Genomic DNA, 20,057 nt, shown 5'->3' on the forward strand with positions numbered 1-20,057 from the left:
TGATTTATCCAGGAATAGTAATTATGGTGCAATGGTGATGAAATAAATGATAGAATGGTCCATATACTGAACTGATAATACTGCAGTATACAGTCCTGTCATCTGTGAAAAAGAGGAAATATTACCAGCTTCACTATGGAATAGTCCCATCCCCTCCCGCTGAGTTGAGAGTGCCGGCAGGCACTCGCAGATCGCAGACTGATGGTAATACGCTTGCAGAATGGGAGAACAACATTCCTTAACATCATAGGTTGACCTATATTCACACCTAGTGGGGTGCGTATTTATATCACAAATAAGAGTTTCACACAAATGCGCACCCCCACTAGGTGTGAATATAGGTCAACCTATGATGTTTAGGAATGTTGTTTTCCCATTCTGCAAGCGTATTACCATCAGTCTGCGATCTGCGAGTGACTATGTACTATTATAGTTACAGAATATTCATTTAAAATTCACCATAGGAGTGTGCATACTAATTTGCCTATTGTATGTGAATTTTATTAAAGTATTCCTCACACAAGGGCCCTGTGAGAGGAAATGACATGTGTTTTTATACTATTTTAAATAAATAATTGTTATTGTTAATTGAAGCACAGTCTCTGTATCAAATATATTATTATTATTATTATTATTATTCTTATTACTGTCCTTGAGGTTTGTCTTCTATGACTGCCTGATATTCTTTGCCCTCCTTCACTCCCTCTTCAGCACGAATACTAAATTTTACGGAAGCAATTGCAGCTCTGTTCTCGCTGTCATCCAGCTCCTCACAGCTCCCTCTCTGACAGCAGCCCCCACCCTCCTGCTCTGTTAGGAGAGAGATTCAGTGTGCGATTGGCTGAAGCTGCACACACCTCCCAGCTCTCAACACTAAAGGGAGAATTACTCACCAGTGAAGGCACAAACTATGAAATCTGGTTCTCTCAAGAGGGTGGGGCTGAGATATAATGTAGAAAATAACATTACATATATATTTGTGATATACATTGGTTTAAAAAAAATGTGTATATTTTTGCCCTTACCGCTATTGACTGTGTGTCTCTGTGCACTAAGGCGTGCCATGTCCAGACTCACACAGCAGGCTGATTGACAATCCAGGAGCCTGCACAGAGCCCTGCTTGTCCTGCCCTCACTTCCTGTATTTAGTCCCCGCACAGAGACACACAGGCAATAGCTGAGGGGACAGCAATTCTTCACCTAAAAATAAACACATTTTTTAACTAATGTATATTAGAAATATACATATAATGCCATTATCTACATTATATAAAAAGTTTTTGCTAATGACAGGTATTTTTTAAGCAGAAGATCTGTTCACGCTAGCAGCATAGCTTTTGTATTTAATAAAGCCATGACAGTTATGAAGAATCTGTTTTTAGTCACCAAACCTTAAGCAAAATGTACACATTAACAAGTCTTTATGTCTCCATACTTACGGTATTTACCGGATTACAATGTATGTAGACTTACAGTTAGCCTTAGAAAGAAAGAAAAGGATATTGGTCTCATCGCTGATTTCAATTGCGGAGTTCTGCAGACAGGCTTCCAAAAACAAGGCAGCACGGTCAAAACACCTCATGCTGAAAAACAATAGAAACATTCTCTGACTTTATGCATAGAACCATATCCTCTGAAATGCAAACATCAGTCTCAGACTTAGGCTACGTTCACATGGCCGTAGTCTTCCGTCCCGCTTTTCTTCCGTCACTGCCCCCTAAACGTACTACACTGCTAACGGATGCAAACTGATGCAAAAGAATGCCATTTAGTGGCATCCTTTTGCATCCGCTTTTAATCCGTTAGTATGAAAAGTCAGCTGCCTACAGACTCCTTCAGCCAGGACTACTACTACTCCAATCATGGAACAGACTTGTTTACATAATGGGAGTAGTAGTTCCCTGGCTGCAGGAGTGTGCCGGCAGCTGGGGAGGCTACATTAGTGTTTGTACTACTACCCCCATCAAGGAACAGAGTCTGTTGTATGATGGGGGTAGTAATTCCGGGGCTGAGTGATTGATCACACTGGGTCTCACTTCTGAGACCAGATGCAATCACAAGTTATTAAACAGGGGAGCATGCTTCGCAACCCTGCGATGTACAGTGTACTTTTACTTTCATTTTTAAATTCCCCGCCAAGAGCCCTAAATGGTTGGCACCAAGGAGCCATTCAGGGCTCCCGGCGGGGTTTTTAAACTTATAGTGTGCATAACGACCATATAATCATCCCCCCGACTTTTGTATAATCCTTTTATTCCCCCATGTATATATTGTATTCTAAATTATTTCCCTGCTGCCCGGTCTTCTAGCGCTATCACAGCGTACAGCAGGGACATGTCAGTCCATTCCCGCTGCTCATCTCTGTACCTGACAGAAATGAGCAGCCAGGAATGGAGGGACCAGTCCCCCTGTGCGCTACTTCATTCATTCACTGCCGCCAGTCCCCAACATGTCCCCGCTGCTGCCCTGCTCCAAGCACAACCAGAGTGCACAGCGGGGATATGTCAGTCTATTCCCCACTGCTCATCGCAGAACCAGACTCTGTTCCATGATGGGGGTAGTAATACAAACACTAAAGTAGCCTCCCCAGCTGTCTGCAGACTCCCACAGCCAGTGAATGACTACTTCCATCATGGAAACAAGTCTGTTCCATGATGGGAGTAGTAGTGGTCCCTCAGCACTGCAGAAGACTGCTGATGTCACCTCTTCAGCAGAAGTAAGAACGGTTCAAAAACGGATATTATAAACAGAGTGAAAATGGATGACATTAAAGGCTTATTCATTTGCTATAGACTTCAATGTTAAATTTATAATATCCGTTTATATACCGTTATTTTTGATGGGAGAAAAAATACTGCATGCACCGTCTTTTCCCACGTCACATAAAACGGAACAGGAAGTAAAAGGGTGATAACGGATTGTAAAAAAATCCCGTTGACATCAATGGGATTATTTTACAGCCGTTTGCAAGCTGTTTGAAAAATTATGAAATGGATTGATAACGGGCATTTATTAATGGGGGCAGATGGCTGTGTGAACGAGCTCTTTGATACCCTGTTTTTCTCCAGCTGCTATTAAGGAACTACATTAAAACGTAGCAATCCAAAGCCAAGCTGGATTCAATGCCTACAACAACTGTTTCCATTTTTTGCCAATACAGCATCATTCCCAACCCCAAGCTGTGCAAGAAATGAAACAAATCCCAATTCAACTGAAAATGGCTGTGATGCAATACTAAAGACAGCATCTGGTTGGGAGTGGCACTGTCAGAGAGAAGCTAAACAGGTCGCTGCAGTCTCAAGGTCTTTCATCCTGTAAGGCATTTTTATTTCCACCTGTTCTAAAAGTATGCACACATACTGCTGCCAAAGATTTATAAAAGAGGTTTTCCAAGATCCAGCTGAAATTCAGAAAAAGCTATTTAATGTGCAGGATATCAAGATATAACAAAAACTTTTTCCATACACTTACAGTTTAGAAAAAAAGTGCTGCCACTAGGGAACAGACACTAAGACACAAAAGCATGACGTCTCCAACGCTGCAAGATATACCGGATCTATGAGCACAGAGATCCCCAAAAGCGGGAAAAGCAAGGGACAAATGTTGACAAAAACAAACACAGAGCAAAACACTGTCAGGAAGGAAACATAACTTCGGAACAAAGTGACGGTAAGCTGTGAGATGAACAATCGGACAAAAATAACATAAAGACCCTGATTTACTAACGGGATAACGACTATCGGGTTATGCAACACAATTTGTGTCGCAGGTCCTCTGCGACACTTTGTGCGACACATTTTACTGGTAAAAAACCGACAGTTTTCCCAATTACTTGGAGTATTTTTTAACCCAATGAAATGGGCGTGGTTTGCATAATTAGGGGCGTGTTCCCGACATTTTCCTGAAAACCCGACAGTTGTATTTAAAAACCCACCAGAAAAATTGTGAATTACTGAAATTGCCGACTTGTGCGAAACATTGAAAAATACGTGTGAGAAAAAAAGAATACTCTGAAAAAAAGAACACTCTGAAAATAACCCGACACTCTTAGTAAATCAGGGCTTATGAGTACTATAATTCTCTTTTTTGAAGATATCACTGGGGACAAAGAATAACAACAGTATGTTCATAAGCAGTGCCTGGGATGCTAAACAGAGAAGGAGATTGTCTGGGGGCGATAGCCAAAACACCACTGCCTGTGAAGCTTAAAGAAAAACAGTCAGCCTCTTCATCAACATTAAATACACTGGGTTATAGTGCGGGTGAACAGGAGTCAGATGATGGGTCACTTTCTAAAATCCACTCTGTAGGTATGGAGATATGTCCCCTATAAAATCCCATTCTTTATTCCCTGAACTGCGCACACAAGGCGGAGCCCTGCCGGCTCATATATATGCATGTTCTGTGTCTCCACATCCTAGTGACTTCCGTAGTTGGTCATGTGAGCGCTCTGCTTTCTGCATAGAGCGCAAGCACCAACTGAGCACTCACGTGACCAGCATATGCCAGTCATATGTAAATTGAGCAGGCTTTGACCTGCAAAGGAGGAGACAACTTTTTTTTTTTCCTGGTGTCAAATTGTTCCTAGTCATAACAAGCTGTACTCAAGGTTTTCCCGTATTTCCCCAATAATACATAAGAGCAGTCTGTCTGCTTCTTCCCCCACTGCCAGATCTCCAGGTAGTGACATCACTTCCACCGAAATGTACTGTAAGGAATATTTATTTCTTGATGTTCTGCACAGTAATGGATCTCAGAAAATCTCTTTAAGCCCATGGTCAATTTAAAGTAGAGCAGGATAAGAAATGAATACTATAATCTAAAGCCAAAATGGTTTTAAAAAGGTACAGGTTTTAGCACTTTAAAGACATTTTCCAGGAGTTTGCAAGAGATTTGCAGATTAAAAAATGCATTAGACGACACGTCCAAGTTTATTCAACAAGTAACAAAAAAAAAGTTTGAGTTCTAGGGTAGTAAGGGGGTTAATACCATCTTCTCGGGTAGTCTATGCTTGTGTTACTGTTTTACTGTCCAGGGTACAGCATAACAAAGAAATAACAGGTAGACATGCTTGACTCTGTCTTTCTTTTCCTACGTGATACTCTATATGTATATAACTTTACCTGTGTAGCATCTCAATAACTTTTTTGAAGCAGCCAAGGGAAAGGAGAACAAGGATTGCTCTGTATTTCTGGTTGATGTGCGGTGAACAGAGATGGTCAACCCATCGCTTCATGACCTCTGCACATTCCTCTGGATTCAGTCGCACCTGATAAAGAGATAGGTCGAGCACTGTGAGGCTGGAATCCCACAAAAAATTTTGATGCATTCTTGTTTTACTGCATGTTTTTATTTCCTTTTTCATGCACATGGCTACAGACAGGTCTAACTTTAACATGCAAGTTAAGTATGTTTGAGATTTCATACTAAGGCATACACATTTTGTGCTCTATGCACACAGCTTCACAGCTCAGCTACTCCATGTTTACTAGACCTCAGTAATGCAATCACCACATGACCATGTTGTCCAGTTAATTTAAGTGATAGGTTATTTTTCATAACAAATTACCTTTAAGTTTTTATGTTAACCATATTTTTAAAGAATTTTTGGTGATTGTTATTTTATTTTTTATTTTACCTTCTACATTATAAAATAATACTAAATTCTTATCATTCTGGCCACTAGGCCTAATATTAAGCTGAGACTTCCTGTTCTGTACTGATCACTATCGAGTGTCTCCTCCTTATCATCACATACAGGATTATTACAGTAAAAGATTAAACCAGTATATGGAAAAACACCATTCACATTAGCTAATGCTTGACTCCTTAAGGACCAAGCCCATTTGGAAACTACACCCCCTCACAGAATTTAATAAGGGGTGCAGTAAGCATTTACACCCAACTGGCATTTGACAGATCTTTGGAACAGTGGGCTGTGCAAATGAAAAATTACATTTTTCATTTTCACAGACCACTGTTCCAAAAATCTGTCAGGCACCTGTGGGGTGTAAATTCTCACTGTACCCCTTATGACATTCCGTGAGGGGTGTAGTTTCCAAAATGGGATCACATGGGGGGGGGGGGGGGGCTCCATTGTTCTGGCACTATGGGGGCTTTATAAACACATGTGGCCTTCAATTCCGAACACATTCTCTCTCCAAAAGCCCAATGGCGCTCCTCTTCTGAGCATTGTAGTTTGCCTGCAGAGAACTTTACATCCACATATGGGGTATTCCCATACTCAGAAGAAATGGGGTTACTTTTTGGGGGGCCTTTTTCCTATTTTTCCTTGTGAAAATGAAAAATTTAGGGTAACACCAGCATTTTAGTGAAATTCTTTTTTTTTCTCAATTTCACATCCAACTTTAACAAAAATTCATCAAACACCTGTGGGGTGTTAATGCTCACTATACCCCTTTTTACATTCGTGGGGGGTGTAGTTTCCAAAATGGGGTCACATGTGGGTATTTATTTTTTTGTGTTTATGTCAGAACTGCTGTAAAATCAGCCACCCCTGTGCAAATCACCATTTTAGGTCTCAAATGTACATAGTATGCTCTCACTCCTGAGCCTTGTTGTGCGCCCGCAGAGCATTTTAGGTCCATATATGGGGTATTTCCGTACTAGGGAGAAATTGCGTTACAAATTTTTTTTCCCCTTTTACCTCTTGTGAAAATGAAAATTATGGGGCAACACCAGCATTTTAGTGTAAAAAATTTAATTTTTTTACAATAACATTCTGATGTAGACTCCAACTTTACCTTTTCATAAGGGGTAAAAGGAGAAAAATCCCAGAAAATTTGTAGCGCAATTTCTCCCGAGTACGGAAATACCCCATATGTGGCCCTAAACTGTTGCCTTGAAATACGACAGGGCTCCGGAGTGAGAGCGCCATGCGCATTTGAGGCCAACATTAGGGATTTGCAAGGGACGGACCCGGATGAAAGCATGGCGCTTGCCGCCTCCATCAAAAATACTGTACGGCAGTTTTTTCCAAACAGGGTGCCCCCGGCTGTTGCAAGACTCCCAGCATGCCCAGATAGTCAATGGCTGTCCGGCAATACTGGGAGTTATTTTGCAACAGCTGGAGGCTCCATTTTGGAAACAGTGTCATACGAGACATTTTTAATTTTTATTTTGGGGGGGGGGGGGGGAGCGTAATGGTGTGTATATGTAGTGGTTTTTTACCCTTTATTTTGTGTAGGTGTAGTGTTTTTAGGGTACATTCATACAGGCAGGGGTTTGCAGCGAGTTTCCCTCTGCGAGTTTCAGCTGGCGCAGTTCATTGCTATAAACCCCCGCCTGTGTGAGTGTACCCTCTACATTCACTTGGGGGTGTGCAAACCTTCAGCTGTTGCAAAATTACAACTCCCAGCATGCACTGACAGATCGTGCATGCTGGGAGTTGTAGTTATGCAACAGCTGGAGGAACACTGGTAAGGAAACACTGAGTTAGGAAACATAGTGTTTCCCAACCAGTGTGCCTCCAGATGTTGCAAAACTACAACTCCCAGCACGCACTGACAGACCATGCATGCTTAGAGTTGTAGCCTGGAAATGTAAAGGACATGCTGAGAGTTGTAGTTTTGCAACAACTGGAGAACAGTTTAAAGACCACTGTGTAGTGGTCTCAACTGTGGCCCTCCAGATGTTGCAAAACTTTAACTCCAAGCATGCCTATACTGCCCAGGTATGCTTGGAGTTGTAGTTCTGCAACATCTGGCCCTTCAGATGTTGCCAAACTACAACGCTCAGCATGCCTGGGCTGTCTAGGCATGCTGGGAGTTGTAGTTTTGCAACATCTGGAGGGCCACAGTTTGAACACCAATGTTTAGTGGTCTCCAAACTGTGCCCTTCCGAGACTGTCCAGGCATGGTGGGAGTTGTAGTTCAGCAACATCTGAAGGGCCAGATGTTGCAGAACTACAATGCTCAGCATGCCTGGGCATGCTAAGAGTTGTAGTTTTGCAACATCTGGAAGTGTACAGTTTGGAGACTACTATACAGTGGTGTACAAACTGTAGCCCTCCAGATATTGCAAAACTGCAACTCCCAGCATGCCCAGACAGTCCAGGCATGCTGAACCAAAGGCTGTCTGGGCATGCCGAGAGTTGTAGTTGTGAAACTACAAGGCAGCAGTCAAAATCACTTACCAGATCTTCACTGCAGCCTCTGTCTCCGCCACCTGCATTCTGCCTGCCGCCGACCCCTCTTCAACAGCGTAGGTGAGGAAATCCCGGCACACCAAGATCTGCTGTTAGGTTACCCAACAGCAGATCTTGGTGTGCGGGGATTTATTCACCTACATTGGATACCTGGCACCCGCATATATCTACAGTGCCGACCTGACTACTTTGTGGATTGCCACCCTCTTCAACAGGGGCCGGCAACCTTCACCGCCATCTTTCCCCCGCTCTGCCTGGACTTCCAGAGCGGGGGATTTCAACTTTAACCCCCCGCCCCTGCGATTGGCCGGGGGTAGGAGGAGGTGCCAGGCAGAAACCTGATCAGCCTGGAAAACATGTGGTTCGCCGTCATTTATGGCGCATGTCCTTAAGGGGTTAAAGCTCAGCTTTCCCCTTCTTGTAGAATGACCTCTGCACAGGTCATGCCTAGAATCCTCTCCCATAGTAGAAAAGATATTTTGTTACTATTTCCATGAGGCTTGTTGTAAATCATATCACTGTATTAGGGTCACAATGCTTTGACCTACTGCTGTTCAACTAAACCAGACTAAGGATTGCCATTAGATCCTATAAATATGAAAGTCTGGCTCACTAGAACCATGGATGGTACACTAGAACCACAAAAGGATGACAATTTAATGCACTTGCACATGCTTGTGACCTCACACAGATTATATGAGATTATATGCTAATATATTCTCTTATAAATCTACCTTGCTCATGTTCTCTTCTGCAGTACTAACCTTTGCAAGCCAGGCAGCGTGGTTCCATTCATTATATGTCTGGAGGTAGCGGCAGGCATCTGCAGCCTTGTCTATAAGGCAGAGCAGCTGCACCCCCTCTGTGTGAAGGATAAAACAGTTACATCAGACGTCTACAGAGAAAACAATACTTTTATTGTTCCAGTATTATAAGCCTTTAACACAGCGCAATAATTGTTTGGCCAGGACCATCACTGGATCGTTCACGTGCCCCTTCGCTTACATCAGTGTTGCGGAAATTGTATCGCCTGACGCCCGTGACATGCAGTTCTGGGTGCCGGGCAGGTGAATTCTTCAGGCATTTAGCACGGGGCATTCTTCAGGCATGGCACAGGGAGAATCAGAGAGGGGGAGAATATAATGGCACAAGGGGCATCAGAGGGGGGTAATATAATAGCACAGGGGGTCCTACCTGATCCCTACCTGATAAAAGGACATACCTACCTAAAGGGGGGACAACCTACTTAAAGGAATACTGTAGTGCAAAATAACTTCTCTCTATAAGTGATAGATTGCGGAGGCCTGACAGAGGGGGTCTGACCACTGGGACAACCCTCCCCCCCAATCTCTTGTACAGGGCCTCAGCAGTCGGCATAAAGGTAATGTTCCGTAATGTTATCTATGAGATACAAGGGGGGAGGGCGTGTCGGCTGCAGTGTCATGCGGACAAGCCCCCTTCCTGCCGGGGCCTCTTACAAGAGATCGGGGAAGGGGTGTCAAGGGGTTTCTCAGCGGTCGGGATAAGTTATTTTGCACTGCAGTATTCCTTTAATGGGGCAGACATACTTATCAGGAGCCCTATCCACCTAATGGGGTGACATACTGGTCTGCCTATCAAGTTTTTATTAATAAGGACCTTAGATACATACAATAGGGATCGACCGATATCGTTTTTTTAGGGCTGATACCGATAATCGGTGGAGGTTAGGGCCGATAGCCGATAACTTATACCGATATTCCGGTATAAGTTATCGGCTATTTATCCCCCCGCGACACCGCTGCAGATCATTGATTTAAAGCGGGCGCTTTAAATCAATGCACTGCAGTGGCTTTTGCGGTGCCATAGACCGCCGCCGCCACCCGCTTCTCTCTCCCTGCCTGGCCGGGGGTCCTGAGACCTATCACCGCCCCGCCGCACCGCGACCGCCCCGCCGCGACAGTCGCCCCCCGACCCGCCGCACCGCCCTGGCCCCATTGCCTCCCTGGTTTTATAATTACCTGTTCCCGTGGTCCACTCTACATCTGGCTCCGGTGGCATCCTCCTGAACTGTCACTGTGCGCACTGACTGTGACGTCACGTCGCGCACGTCACGTCACTGCGCACAGCGTAACGGAGGATGCAGCAGGAGCAAGAAGAAGCGTGGGCCCCGGGAACAGGTAATTATAAAACCAGGGATGGGGGAGGCAATGGGGCCGGGGCGGTGCAGTGGGGGGTGCGACGCGGTGGGGCGGGTCGGGCGGTCCTGGTGCGGTGCATTATCGGCTTATCGGTAAGGTAATTGCCGATACCGATAATGCCCAAAATCGTGATTATCGGCCAATAATATCTGCCATACCGAAAATCGGTCGATCCCTAACATACAATATTGGTAAATATTATTTTGTACCAGGACAAGTGGATCATTATGAGGGACAAAGATTCTGCTCCGTTTTAGTCCCTTGGACAAGTATTTTTTTTTTTTTTTTCCACACCCCTGCATACATCTGTTTATACAGGGAGATGTGCACTGGACCAGTGATGATTTTTATGGACACACAATCCCAGAGATCGGCCGTCAAATGAGCAATTGCTTGTTCATCGGCCGGTCAGTGGGTCTTTTACATAGGACACTAGTCAGCCAGTTTGGCTAATAATCAGTAAGAGGCTCTTTAGTTTTGGAATCTTAAAGGGGTATTCCAGGCAAAAACTTTTTTTTATATATCAACTGGCTCCGGAAAGTTAAACAGATTTGTAAATTACTTCTATTAAAAAATCTTAATCCTTCCAATAGTTATTAGCTTCTGAAGTTTTCTGTCTAACTGCTCAATGATGATGTCACGTCCGGGAGCTATGCATGATGGGAAAATATCCCCATAGAAGCTGCCCAGCTCCTGGGACGTGAGTCATCAGAAAGCAGTTAGACAGAAAACAGCAACTCAACTTCAGAAGCTAATAACTATTGGAAGGATTAAGATTTTTTAATAGAAGTAATTTACAAATCTGTTTAACTTTCCGGAGCCAGTTGATATATAAAAAAAAGTTTTGGCCTGGAATACCCCTTTAAGCCATTTATCTAAACTGCAGTGTATACAGCATCACCTCCCAAAAAGGTTTATGCTATTTAAAAAATAAAAAAATAAAACAATTCCAGGTATCCTACAACATTTCTCAACTGACATTACTTTAAGATAATCATAAGGATTAATAATAATGTTCCACTGAATTTAGCTAATATGGTTTATTATTTCCAATTGACACTTTGGAAAGTATCCAAACCTGAGAAGAACATTACTATATGCTTCTGTCAACTGGGCGAAGGTCTGGAGACTGATATCATTTCCTATGCCAAGATATCAGTGGGGAATAAGCATCATTTTAATCAATAACTGGATTTTACTACTTAAACTCACTTAGTTGTTTTTATCTGAACCTACATTTATTTCACTACACATAAGACAAATTACAGACCCTTCATGCCCTACCTGCCAGTTTCCCATTGGCGATCATGTTGGTTGCTACCAACTTAATTGTGCTCTGGGAGGGTCCGGAGGAAGTTACTGTAGTAACCAAGCATGCCTTCAAGGAATCGCAGTAATACTGTGGATTGTCAGCACTGGTTTCTAGAAGTAGCTGTACAGCTCGGTCTGTCTGTAGAATACATACATAAATACACTGGCAAAAAAAGCATTTCCTGCAGACACATTCTGACTGATCGAGGAGTATTCCAGCCATCAACATGTGTCACCGATGTAAGGGAATGGTTCATAAGTGAGGAGGCCAAAATGCTCAGTGCTCATCGATTTCATTGTATTGGATGTTTTTCAACCTGGCATACAGTTGTATTAGGGAGCAGGATATATTGAGGACTGGGTTTTCCATTTTGGTGAATAACAGAGGTCCCAGTGTTTCTATCCCCTCAGATTTAATATGTAATTCTTATCCTGTGGATAGGTGATAAATGCCGATGGCTGAAATATCCTTAACAGCTTAGGTTGCACCAACATTAGTAATTCACTTCCAAAGTCTTAAAAGAGATATGTGGAAATCATATTTTAAAAAATGAACGCATAGCATCACTGTAGTTTCGACTCACCACCAAATGTGCTTGGTTGGTGTCTGGCTGCTCCCATTACCGCCATGTACATTTTCCGTACTTCCTGGCAGCGGTGTCTGAGACGACAACTCCCTTGGGCCACCACGCAGCCAGCTGGACGTGTATACTCCACAGAAGTCTGTGTAAGCCATGCCCCTAATTATTCACTGACCCGCCCACTCATTCCTGGTGCCTTATGCCTCCCGCTCTGCCTTATACAGTCATGCCCCAATAATGCATGCGCAAGCTACAACGGACTCCGTAGTTAGCATAGGGCTAGCGTACAATGCGTACTCCGCATCATTTGCTAGAGTAGTCAGCAGTAGTCAGCAGTACACTGCCAGCGCTTGTGATGAAGCGCCATAACAGATCAGCATTTCAGGGCTGAGTAGGCTAATAAATTATGAAAATTCAAGAGGAGGAGTGGCGTGTCATCAAGAGAGCAGGAGAGTGAATGGAGGAGAAAAACCTCCTGCAGCATTGTGGGAGAATGATGACGATTCAAGCCTAAAATGGCGTCCTAATGCTTCTCTATGGGCTCGAAATTAATGCTATTCATTAGGACTACGGAGCATCCGGCAGACCCAGAGGATTACAAAGTAGACTAACGGTCCAATATTTACAAGTATATTGAACACCTTTATAACTTTTGGTTTGACTGTATATGAATACCTATTGATGTGCGCCGCAGTACTCCTTTAATACTAATCCAAATGGACTGATCATTGGATAATGTAGTATAGACTGAGAAACAAATAATAAGGGCCTGTAGTCAGGGATAGACATTATTGACATCTGAAGATTTGGATAATATAATGTGATCATAAGTAATGCACAAACACCCACAATTATGCTATAAAGTGATTACTAGAGGGGTGGTCCTCTCCAGGGAAATGGCATATACAAAGTGTATCTGGTCTGGATAAAGGAAAGGCGCCAGAAAAGATTCACTGAATAAGATTTAACAATTTTGTTAACTTTCTTCAGTACTTAGTTTTGATAAACTTATAGTATAACCATAATGGTTAACTGTAACCTGCTCTTATACATAGATAAAACATGACAGTGCTACTTTGCAGCAACCTATTTATCTATCTGTACCTGTCCTAAGAGAAGAAGTTGGTCTGCACACTTTCTTGTATGGTCATAGCTTGAACGCTTCACCTCCTGTAGACAAATTCTATCCAACTGGAATTTCTGGAAATACAGAAGTTAAGATTTAGCTCCCTGATCACATTATATAAAGACACACAATATTCAGATTGGGTTCATTAACAGATAACTGGTTGGCCCCATTTTTTCATTAATGGGGTACTCCACTGGAAAACATTTTTTATTTTTATTCAACTGGTGTCAGAAAGTTAAACAGATGTGTAAATTGGAGATGCAAGGAGAAGGTGAAAAAAGTCGGCAGACTCACCATTGCTTCTTTTTCAGGGTTGCTTCTTTATTATATACTCACATATCAAACCATTTGCAGAAGGGGAGAGAGGATCACAGTGTGGGGTATTCACTGTCAGGCGACAGAATCTGTTTCACTCGGTATTCGAGCTTCTTCTGGCCATGGCCAGAAGAAGCTCAAATACCAAGTGAAACAGATTCTGTCGCCTGACAGTGAATACCCCACACTGTGATCCTCTCTCCCCTTCTGCACAATGTTTGATATGTGAGTATATAATAAAGAAGCAACCCTGAAAAAGAAGCCTTTGTGAGTCTGCCGACTTTTTTCACCTTCTCCTTGCATCTTATATTCGACTCGTCTTCCAAGTCAGAGCACTACCTTAGCTTCGGGGACTACTCCAATTCATCCCTAGACCCTGGTCCTACTGGTTGTCAGCAGCTGTGCCGGACATTGAACTTTCTCTAGATGTGTAAATTGCTTCTATTTAAAAATCTTAACCCACTTATCAGCTGCTGTATGCTCCACAGGAAGTTCTTTTCTTTTTGATTTTCCTTTCTGTCTGACCACAGTGCTCTCTGCTGACACCTCTGTCCATGTCAGGAACTGTCCAGAGCAGGAGAGGTTTGCTCCTACTCTGGACAGTTCCTCAAATGTACAGAGGTGTCAGCAGAGAGCACTGTGGTCAGACAGAAAGAAAATTAAAAAAGAAAAGAACTTTGTCTGTATACTACAGAGGAAATTATTTTCTTTTTGGATATCTTTTCTGTCATGAACACAGTGCTCTCTGCTGACACCTTTGTCCATTTCAGGAACTGTCCAGAGCAGGAGAATATCCCCATAGCAAACCTATGCTGCTCTGGACAGTTCCTAAAATGGAAAGAGGTGTCAGTAGAGAGGACTGTGTTCATGACAGAAAAGAAATCCAAAAAGAAAAGAACTTCCTCTGTAGTATACAGACACTAATAAAGACTGGAAGGAACAAGATTTTTTAACAGAAGTAATTTACAAATTTGTTTAACTCTCTGGCACCAGTTGATTTAAAAAAAAAAAAAAAATAATAATAATAATAAAGTTTTCCACCAGAGTACCCTTTTAAGATATTTAAATAGAAGTAAATTACAAATCTGCTTAACTTTCTGGCACCAGTTGATATAAAAAAAAAAAAAAAAAAAAAAATGTTTTCCAGTGGAGTGCCCCTTTAATAAACCTTGTAACTGTTTGGGGTGGGTAAAAGGTCTAGAATCTGCCCTGGGGCCCACAAGACTCTAGTTCAGCCCCTGATCAGAATAGTAAGGTGGCACAAAAATCTGGAAAATTTTCTGTGACATTTGTAATGCATTGCTATTTGGATCTCCATGATACATCTCCTGGTCGACCCATGTTCATGCCCTGGTCCCAATCTCCACAATACAGATCTGCAGATACGTATTGATTTTCTGCTTTACCAAATTGCCTTTTTTATTGCATTTTGTAGAAAAATAAAAACAATAAGCTTCATTTTCTAACTGTGTTACCTGGAAGTAGGAATTTTCACACAGGAGGTCATAACAGATGTCCAAGGGGTTTGGTGAAATGTTAACATGAGGTGCGTCACTTTGGAAAACCTGAAGGTAATGGGATGCCACAGTCCAAAAGTGCAGCTCTGACTCATCGCCATATAACCTGAAAAAGGGAAAAATCTACTAAATTATACACTATGCATATACAACGTATTCAAGTTTCTGTACAGGTCATGTACAATGCATTAAAAATATAAAAATGCTATTTATACACTAGACATTAAACAAGTTTTATTTTTTCATCTACAGCGCCACATGAAGGCTTGTTTTTCAGAGGGACCAATTGTATTTTGTAATGACAAATATAGAAAACATTTTTTTTATCCCATTCACTATGCAGTGTCAATGGTAATAGCTTGGACAAATATGTTAATTTTATGTGTGATTAGACTTTATTTGAAAAAAAAAAAAAAAAAAAGGGGGGAGAATTAGATTTTTTAAATTGGGGGGGGGGGGGGGGTGAAGACTTGTATATGCAATCATTAGACTGGTTAGAATACTGAAAGCAATGCTATTGCATTAATCTGTTAAATCGGTGATCTTCTGGTGCAGCCTGGCTGAGGCAGATGGAAGATCTGCTATGACAACCGATTGGCACGGGGGTGCTGCAGATGTGGCTTCTAGCAAGTACCAGTCTAGATGCTGTGATTGCTATTGTTTAAGACAGGGGTCTCAAACTCGCGGCCCGTGGAACGAAATTTTGTGGCGCACACCAGGGATCTGGACTCTGTATCACCCCACGCCCGTGGACATGCAGTTCTGGGCACCGAGCAGGGGATTTCTCCAGGCATTTAGCCCTTCGGGCTCTGGTGTACATATGATGGGGAAATCAGTCTTGCCCCGTCACTAAACTGCTACTTACATCTGCCTGCGGGGACTTCCTGGCGGAGGTGCGCACGGTGAGTGACGTCACTTATAGTCCAGGTGGGGAATCTGTGCTATGGCTACCTAATGTGCGGAATCTGTGCTGCGCTACCTAATGTGGGGTATCTGTGCTGCGCTACCTAATGTGAGGAATATGTGGTGGGCTACTTAATGCTGATGGGGGTGCTACTGCTGGTGGGGGGTGTTGCTGGTGGATGATGAGGGGGGGCATGATGGGGGCATTATATGTGAGGGGCGCATGATGTGGGCATTATATGTGAGGGGCGCATGATGGGGGCATTATATGTGAGGGGCGCATGATGGAGGCATTATATGTGAGGGGCGCATGATGGGGGCAATATATGTGAGGGGTGCATGATGGGGGCATTATACGTGAGGAGCGCATGGTGGGGGCATTATACGTGAGGGGTGCATGATGGGGGCATTATACGTGAGGGGTGCATGATGGGGGTCATTATACGTGAGGGGCGCATGATGGGGGCATTATACGTGAGGGGCGCATGCGGCCCAGCCTCACACAGCCAATACCTCCAGTGGCCCCCAGATAATTTGAGTTTGAGACCCCTGGTTTGAAATAATAGACCCCTGGTTTGAAATAATTGGAGTCATTTAAAGCAAACCCAGGATAGTTTTCACTAGATTTATTTAAATACTGATCAAATAAAATATAACCTACAGCTGAAATACATAATTGTTCACACATCAACACATGCTTTACCATACCTTGCAACAAGTAGGCACCTCTGCAGAAGAGTAAAATCTGTGTCCAAAATAAGATCCTTGATATCACTGTGAAGGCAAGTTCAATAGTTAATATATATTATTTTACAGTGGTCCAGCAACCTACAATGGCCTCAACATACAGTGGTCTTTTCTGGACCATTGTAACATGAAACCAGACTCAACATACAATGCTACAGACAGTCCAGATCTGTGAAACATGTCAATGGCTGGAAGAACTGACCAAATAGAATGGGCATTTCACTGGAAAAACACCTGTATTACTGAAGTGCATGCACTGACTGGCTGTCTGGTAGCGCCCCCTACAATACAGGGAGGTATTACATGTTCTGTACTACTCTTTACCTCTACCAGGGTTAGCTGCTCTTTATTCCAGTGTACCAAACAGGGCCCTCAAGAAGCTCCTGTCCTCTACAAAGAAAGTGATTTACAGCTCCCAGCAGATCTTTCTTACTTTTATATATAAGGACTTGCTTTATCTATATTAGTTATCTACTTATTTCTATTTAATCCTCACTTTTTCCTATTTTTGGATGACATGTTGGGGCTCCAAAACCAATTATTAGGTTTCCATAAAATGATGGTTTCCATATATAAAGGTTTCAACATACAATGGACATCCTGGTACCAACTAATATTGTAATTATGCATTATGTATGTATGGTAAGAGTTGTATTAACTGATATTTTTTCTTTATTTCCTGTTGCTTATGTAGCCTCAACATATTCTACAGCTTAGTAAAGAAATGGTCACCATTCACATCAGTCTATAGCAGTGTTTTCCAACCAGGGCTACGGCTGTCCGGGCATGCTGGGAGTTGTAGTTTTGCACCCTGATTGGGAAACACTGGTCTATGTCCTCAATCTGAGTGTGGGGCAGATCCCACATAGAAAGGAAAACCTCAATTGGACCTATACATTTTGTCATGGTACACATTTTCATATTTTGGTTACTTTACATTGTGTCTTTCCATAACTGCACATTGTTTACTCTGTTCATTTTTCCATGCATTTAACTCAATCTATCAGGAAAAAAATTGGCAAGACTCACTTGGTCAAGGCGTTGATCTGTTGCTGGATCAGGTTCTTGATGTCATCGTGCTCTGGGTAGTCACTTTAATGGAAATCCACATAACAAGATGATGTTTATTCTACTTATCTCTCAATTATCATACTTTCTAGTAATACAGTTTGGCAAAACTAGCTCTGGAACTGGAAAGAACACAGCGGACAGATGTTGCAAGAACCTATTATAAAATGATTATCTGGCCTTGTTCAAGAGCTGTGTCTGGGATTGAATTCCTTCTCTAACCCAGTAAAGCATCACACACAAATACAATTTCTTTCATTTACCATTGCATTCCTTGTGTAGTTATGAGTCTCCATGATTCCTCACATTGGAGGATGGTGAGTGATTCTGCCTATTCTTTCCATAGAGGGGACTGTGATGATATCTAAAATTAGACTTCAGCACAGTCTATGGAAGTGGTTTCAGGCTACAGTTTCCCTATGTGTCCAATGGTGGTGCTATAAGTCAGTGTTTCCCAACCAGGGTGCCTCCAACTGTTGCAAAACTACAACTCCCAGCATGCCCGGACAGCCTTCGGCTGTCCGGGCATGATGGGAGTTGTAGTTTTGCAACAGCTGGAGGCACTCTGGTTGGGAAACACTGCTATAAGTATTTCTATTATCATCATAGAAGCTCCCCCCCCCCCCCCCCCCCCCCGCGATTCTGGTTTTCCCAGTTGTCAAATGCAGCTATTCTGCCCCATAACAAGTTATGAAATGTGTATGGAGACAACAAAGGTTGTTATGCCTCCGCAGACACAAGCTATTCCAATCTGCTAACATGTTTTACAGGACAATCTTTAGAAATACAAAGCGCCATGCTGGCTTTAATACTTAAACTCATATCAACAGATGTGAGCTTTATAATGTAGAAATAAAGTCATTTTGTAGTAACATAAAACGTTAAAAAAAAAACTTACACGCTGGAAATATCTAAGGAGTGCTTTTCCCCCCAGGGCTGGTGCAGCAGGAAAGCTTTAAGGACAAGGGACGCTCTTGGAAGAAGTAGGTAAGGACACCACACGGGATCTGAAATAAATGTAATATTATTTGGGGACTCAGAAGTTGATTTTCTCTCCGATCTGAAACTGCACTGTGTTTATTTGCTGTGAATTGCTTAGCCAGCAGCTCTCACACTTCATCCTTTCCATTAACAAGCATTTAGGTCAGTTCTACTGGAGAGGGAGCGGCTGGGGTGTGAACACTGGTCATTTTTGGGATAGACATAAACTGATCTGGCAACATGTTTTTAGCACTTATACATATTAGATTATTGTCAGACTAATGTCTATGGGCCAGCTTTTGTCAGCTCTTAAACTAAGCAGCCTACCTCTGAGCTTTTGCATAAATGGAGCTAAGGAGTAATAATAGGCACGGCCAACTATTACATGGACAGCAGTTTCTGGGGGGGAATCTTTTTTTTGAATCTAAGGGTCCTATTACATGGGCCAATGTGCTCTGTAAACAAGTGCTAATCACACTGCTATTGAAAGAGATCCAGCTGATCTCGAAATGCGTCTAGACACAATACCCACTGTATATAGCAATCTACAGTCAGCCACAGCACTTCACAGCCTCTTGGTGGGCATTCAAGACACGCTGACCTTCCTGGTGCACACAGCGCATGAAGCATCCCATCACTATGCCGGTAAGCAGACCTCTCCCGCCCCTGGCTCACCGGCGCTGACAACTCCCAGTTGGTGTGGCTTAACCCCTAGAAGAAGCAGGGCGTACAAGTATGTCCTAGGCACCAGGGACTTAACGCACCAGGACATACCTGTATGCCCCGAGTCCCTGCACAGCTATGACACGACTGCAGGATCTGCGCTTGTATCATAGACCATGGATCCCCGGCTGATATCAGCAGCCAGGGACTCGCTGGTAATGGCGGACATCAGCGATCGCGCAGATGTTCGCCATTAACTACTCAGATGCCGTGATTAACATTATCACAGCGTCTGCGGCGGTTTTGGTGGCTGAGCTGATCACCTTCGGCATGGCCGCGGGGATCAGATCAGCTAAGATGGCGGCCAGAGGTCTGCTTACCTGCCTCCTGCTGTAATCATGGAGTCGTCTTCTCTAGTCTGCCACAAGCAGACCAGAGAAGTAGATCACAGATAACACTGATCAGTGCTGTGTGGACTATAAAAAAAAGAGTAAA

At 43.0% G+C, this 20,057-nt stretch overlaps 1 protein-coding gene across 3 annotated transcripts in view; it reads right to left on the reverse strand.

The window, feature by feature from the left end:
* WDR11 (WD repeat domain 11) overlaps positions 1-20,057 on the reverse strand; it is a 136,566-nt gene that overhangs the window by 27,628 nt on the left and 88,881 nt on the right. For 2 of the 3 annotated variants that reach the window (XM_056529748.1, XM_056529749.1), the window contains exons 20-28: positions 18,817-18,925; positions 17,880-17,942; positions 16,812-16,877; positions 15,159-15,306; positions 13,344-13,439; positions 11,632-11,797; positions 8,932-9,029; positions 5,124-5,269; positions 1,501-1,583 (exon numbers count right to left, since the gene is read on the reverse strand). In XM_056529748.1, the coding sequence (XP_056385723.1) occupies positions 1,501-1,583; positions 5,124-5,269; positions 8,932-9,029; positions 11,632-11,797; positions 13,344-13,439; positions 15,159-15,306; positions 16,812-16,877; positions 17,880-17,942; positions 18,817-18,925 (975 nt within the window). Of the gene's footprint in view, positions 1-1,473; positions 1,584-5,123; positions 5,270-8,931; positions 9,030-11,631; positions 11,798-13,343; positions 13,440-15,158; positions 15,307-16,811; positions 16,878-17,879; positions 17,943-18,816; positions 18,926-20,057 lie in introns of all 3 variants that reach the window. The other variant, XM_056529750.1, reaches the window with a different exon arrangement.

This window comes from Hyla sarda, chromosome 7, assembly GCF_029499605.1.
Source record: "Hyla sarda isolate aHylSar1 chromosome 7, aHylSar1.hap1, whole genome shotgun sequence".
Classification (NCBI taxonomy): domain Eukaryota; kingdom Metazoa; phylum Chordata; class Amphibia; order Anura; family Hylidae; genus Hyla; species Hyla sarda.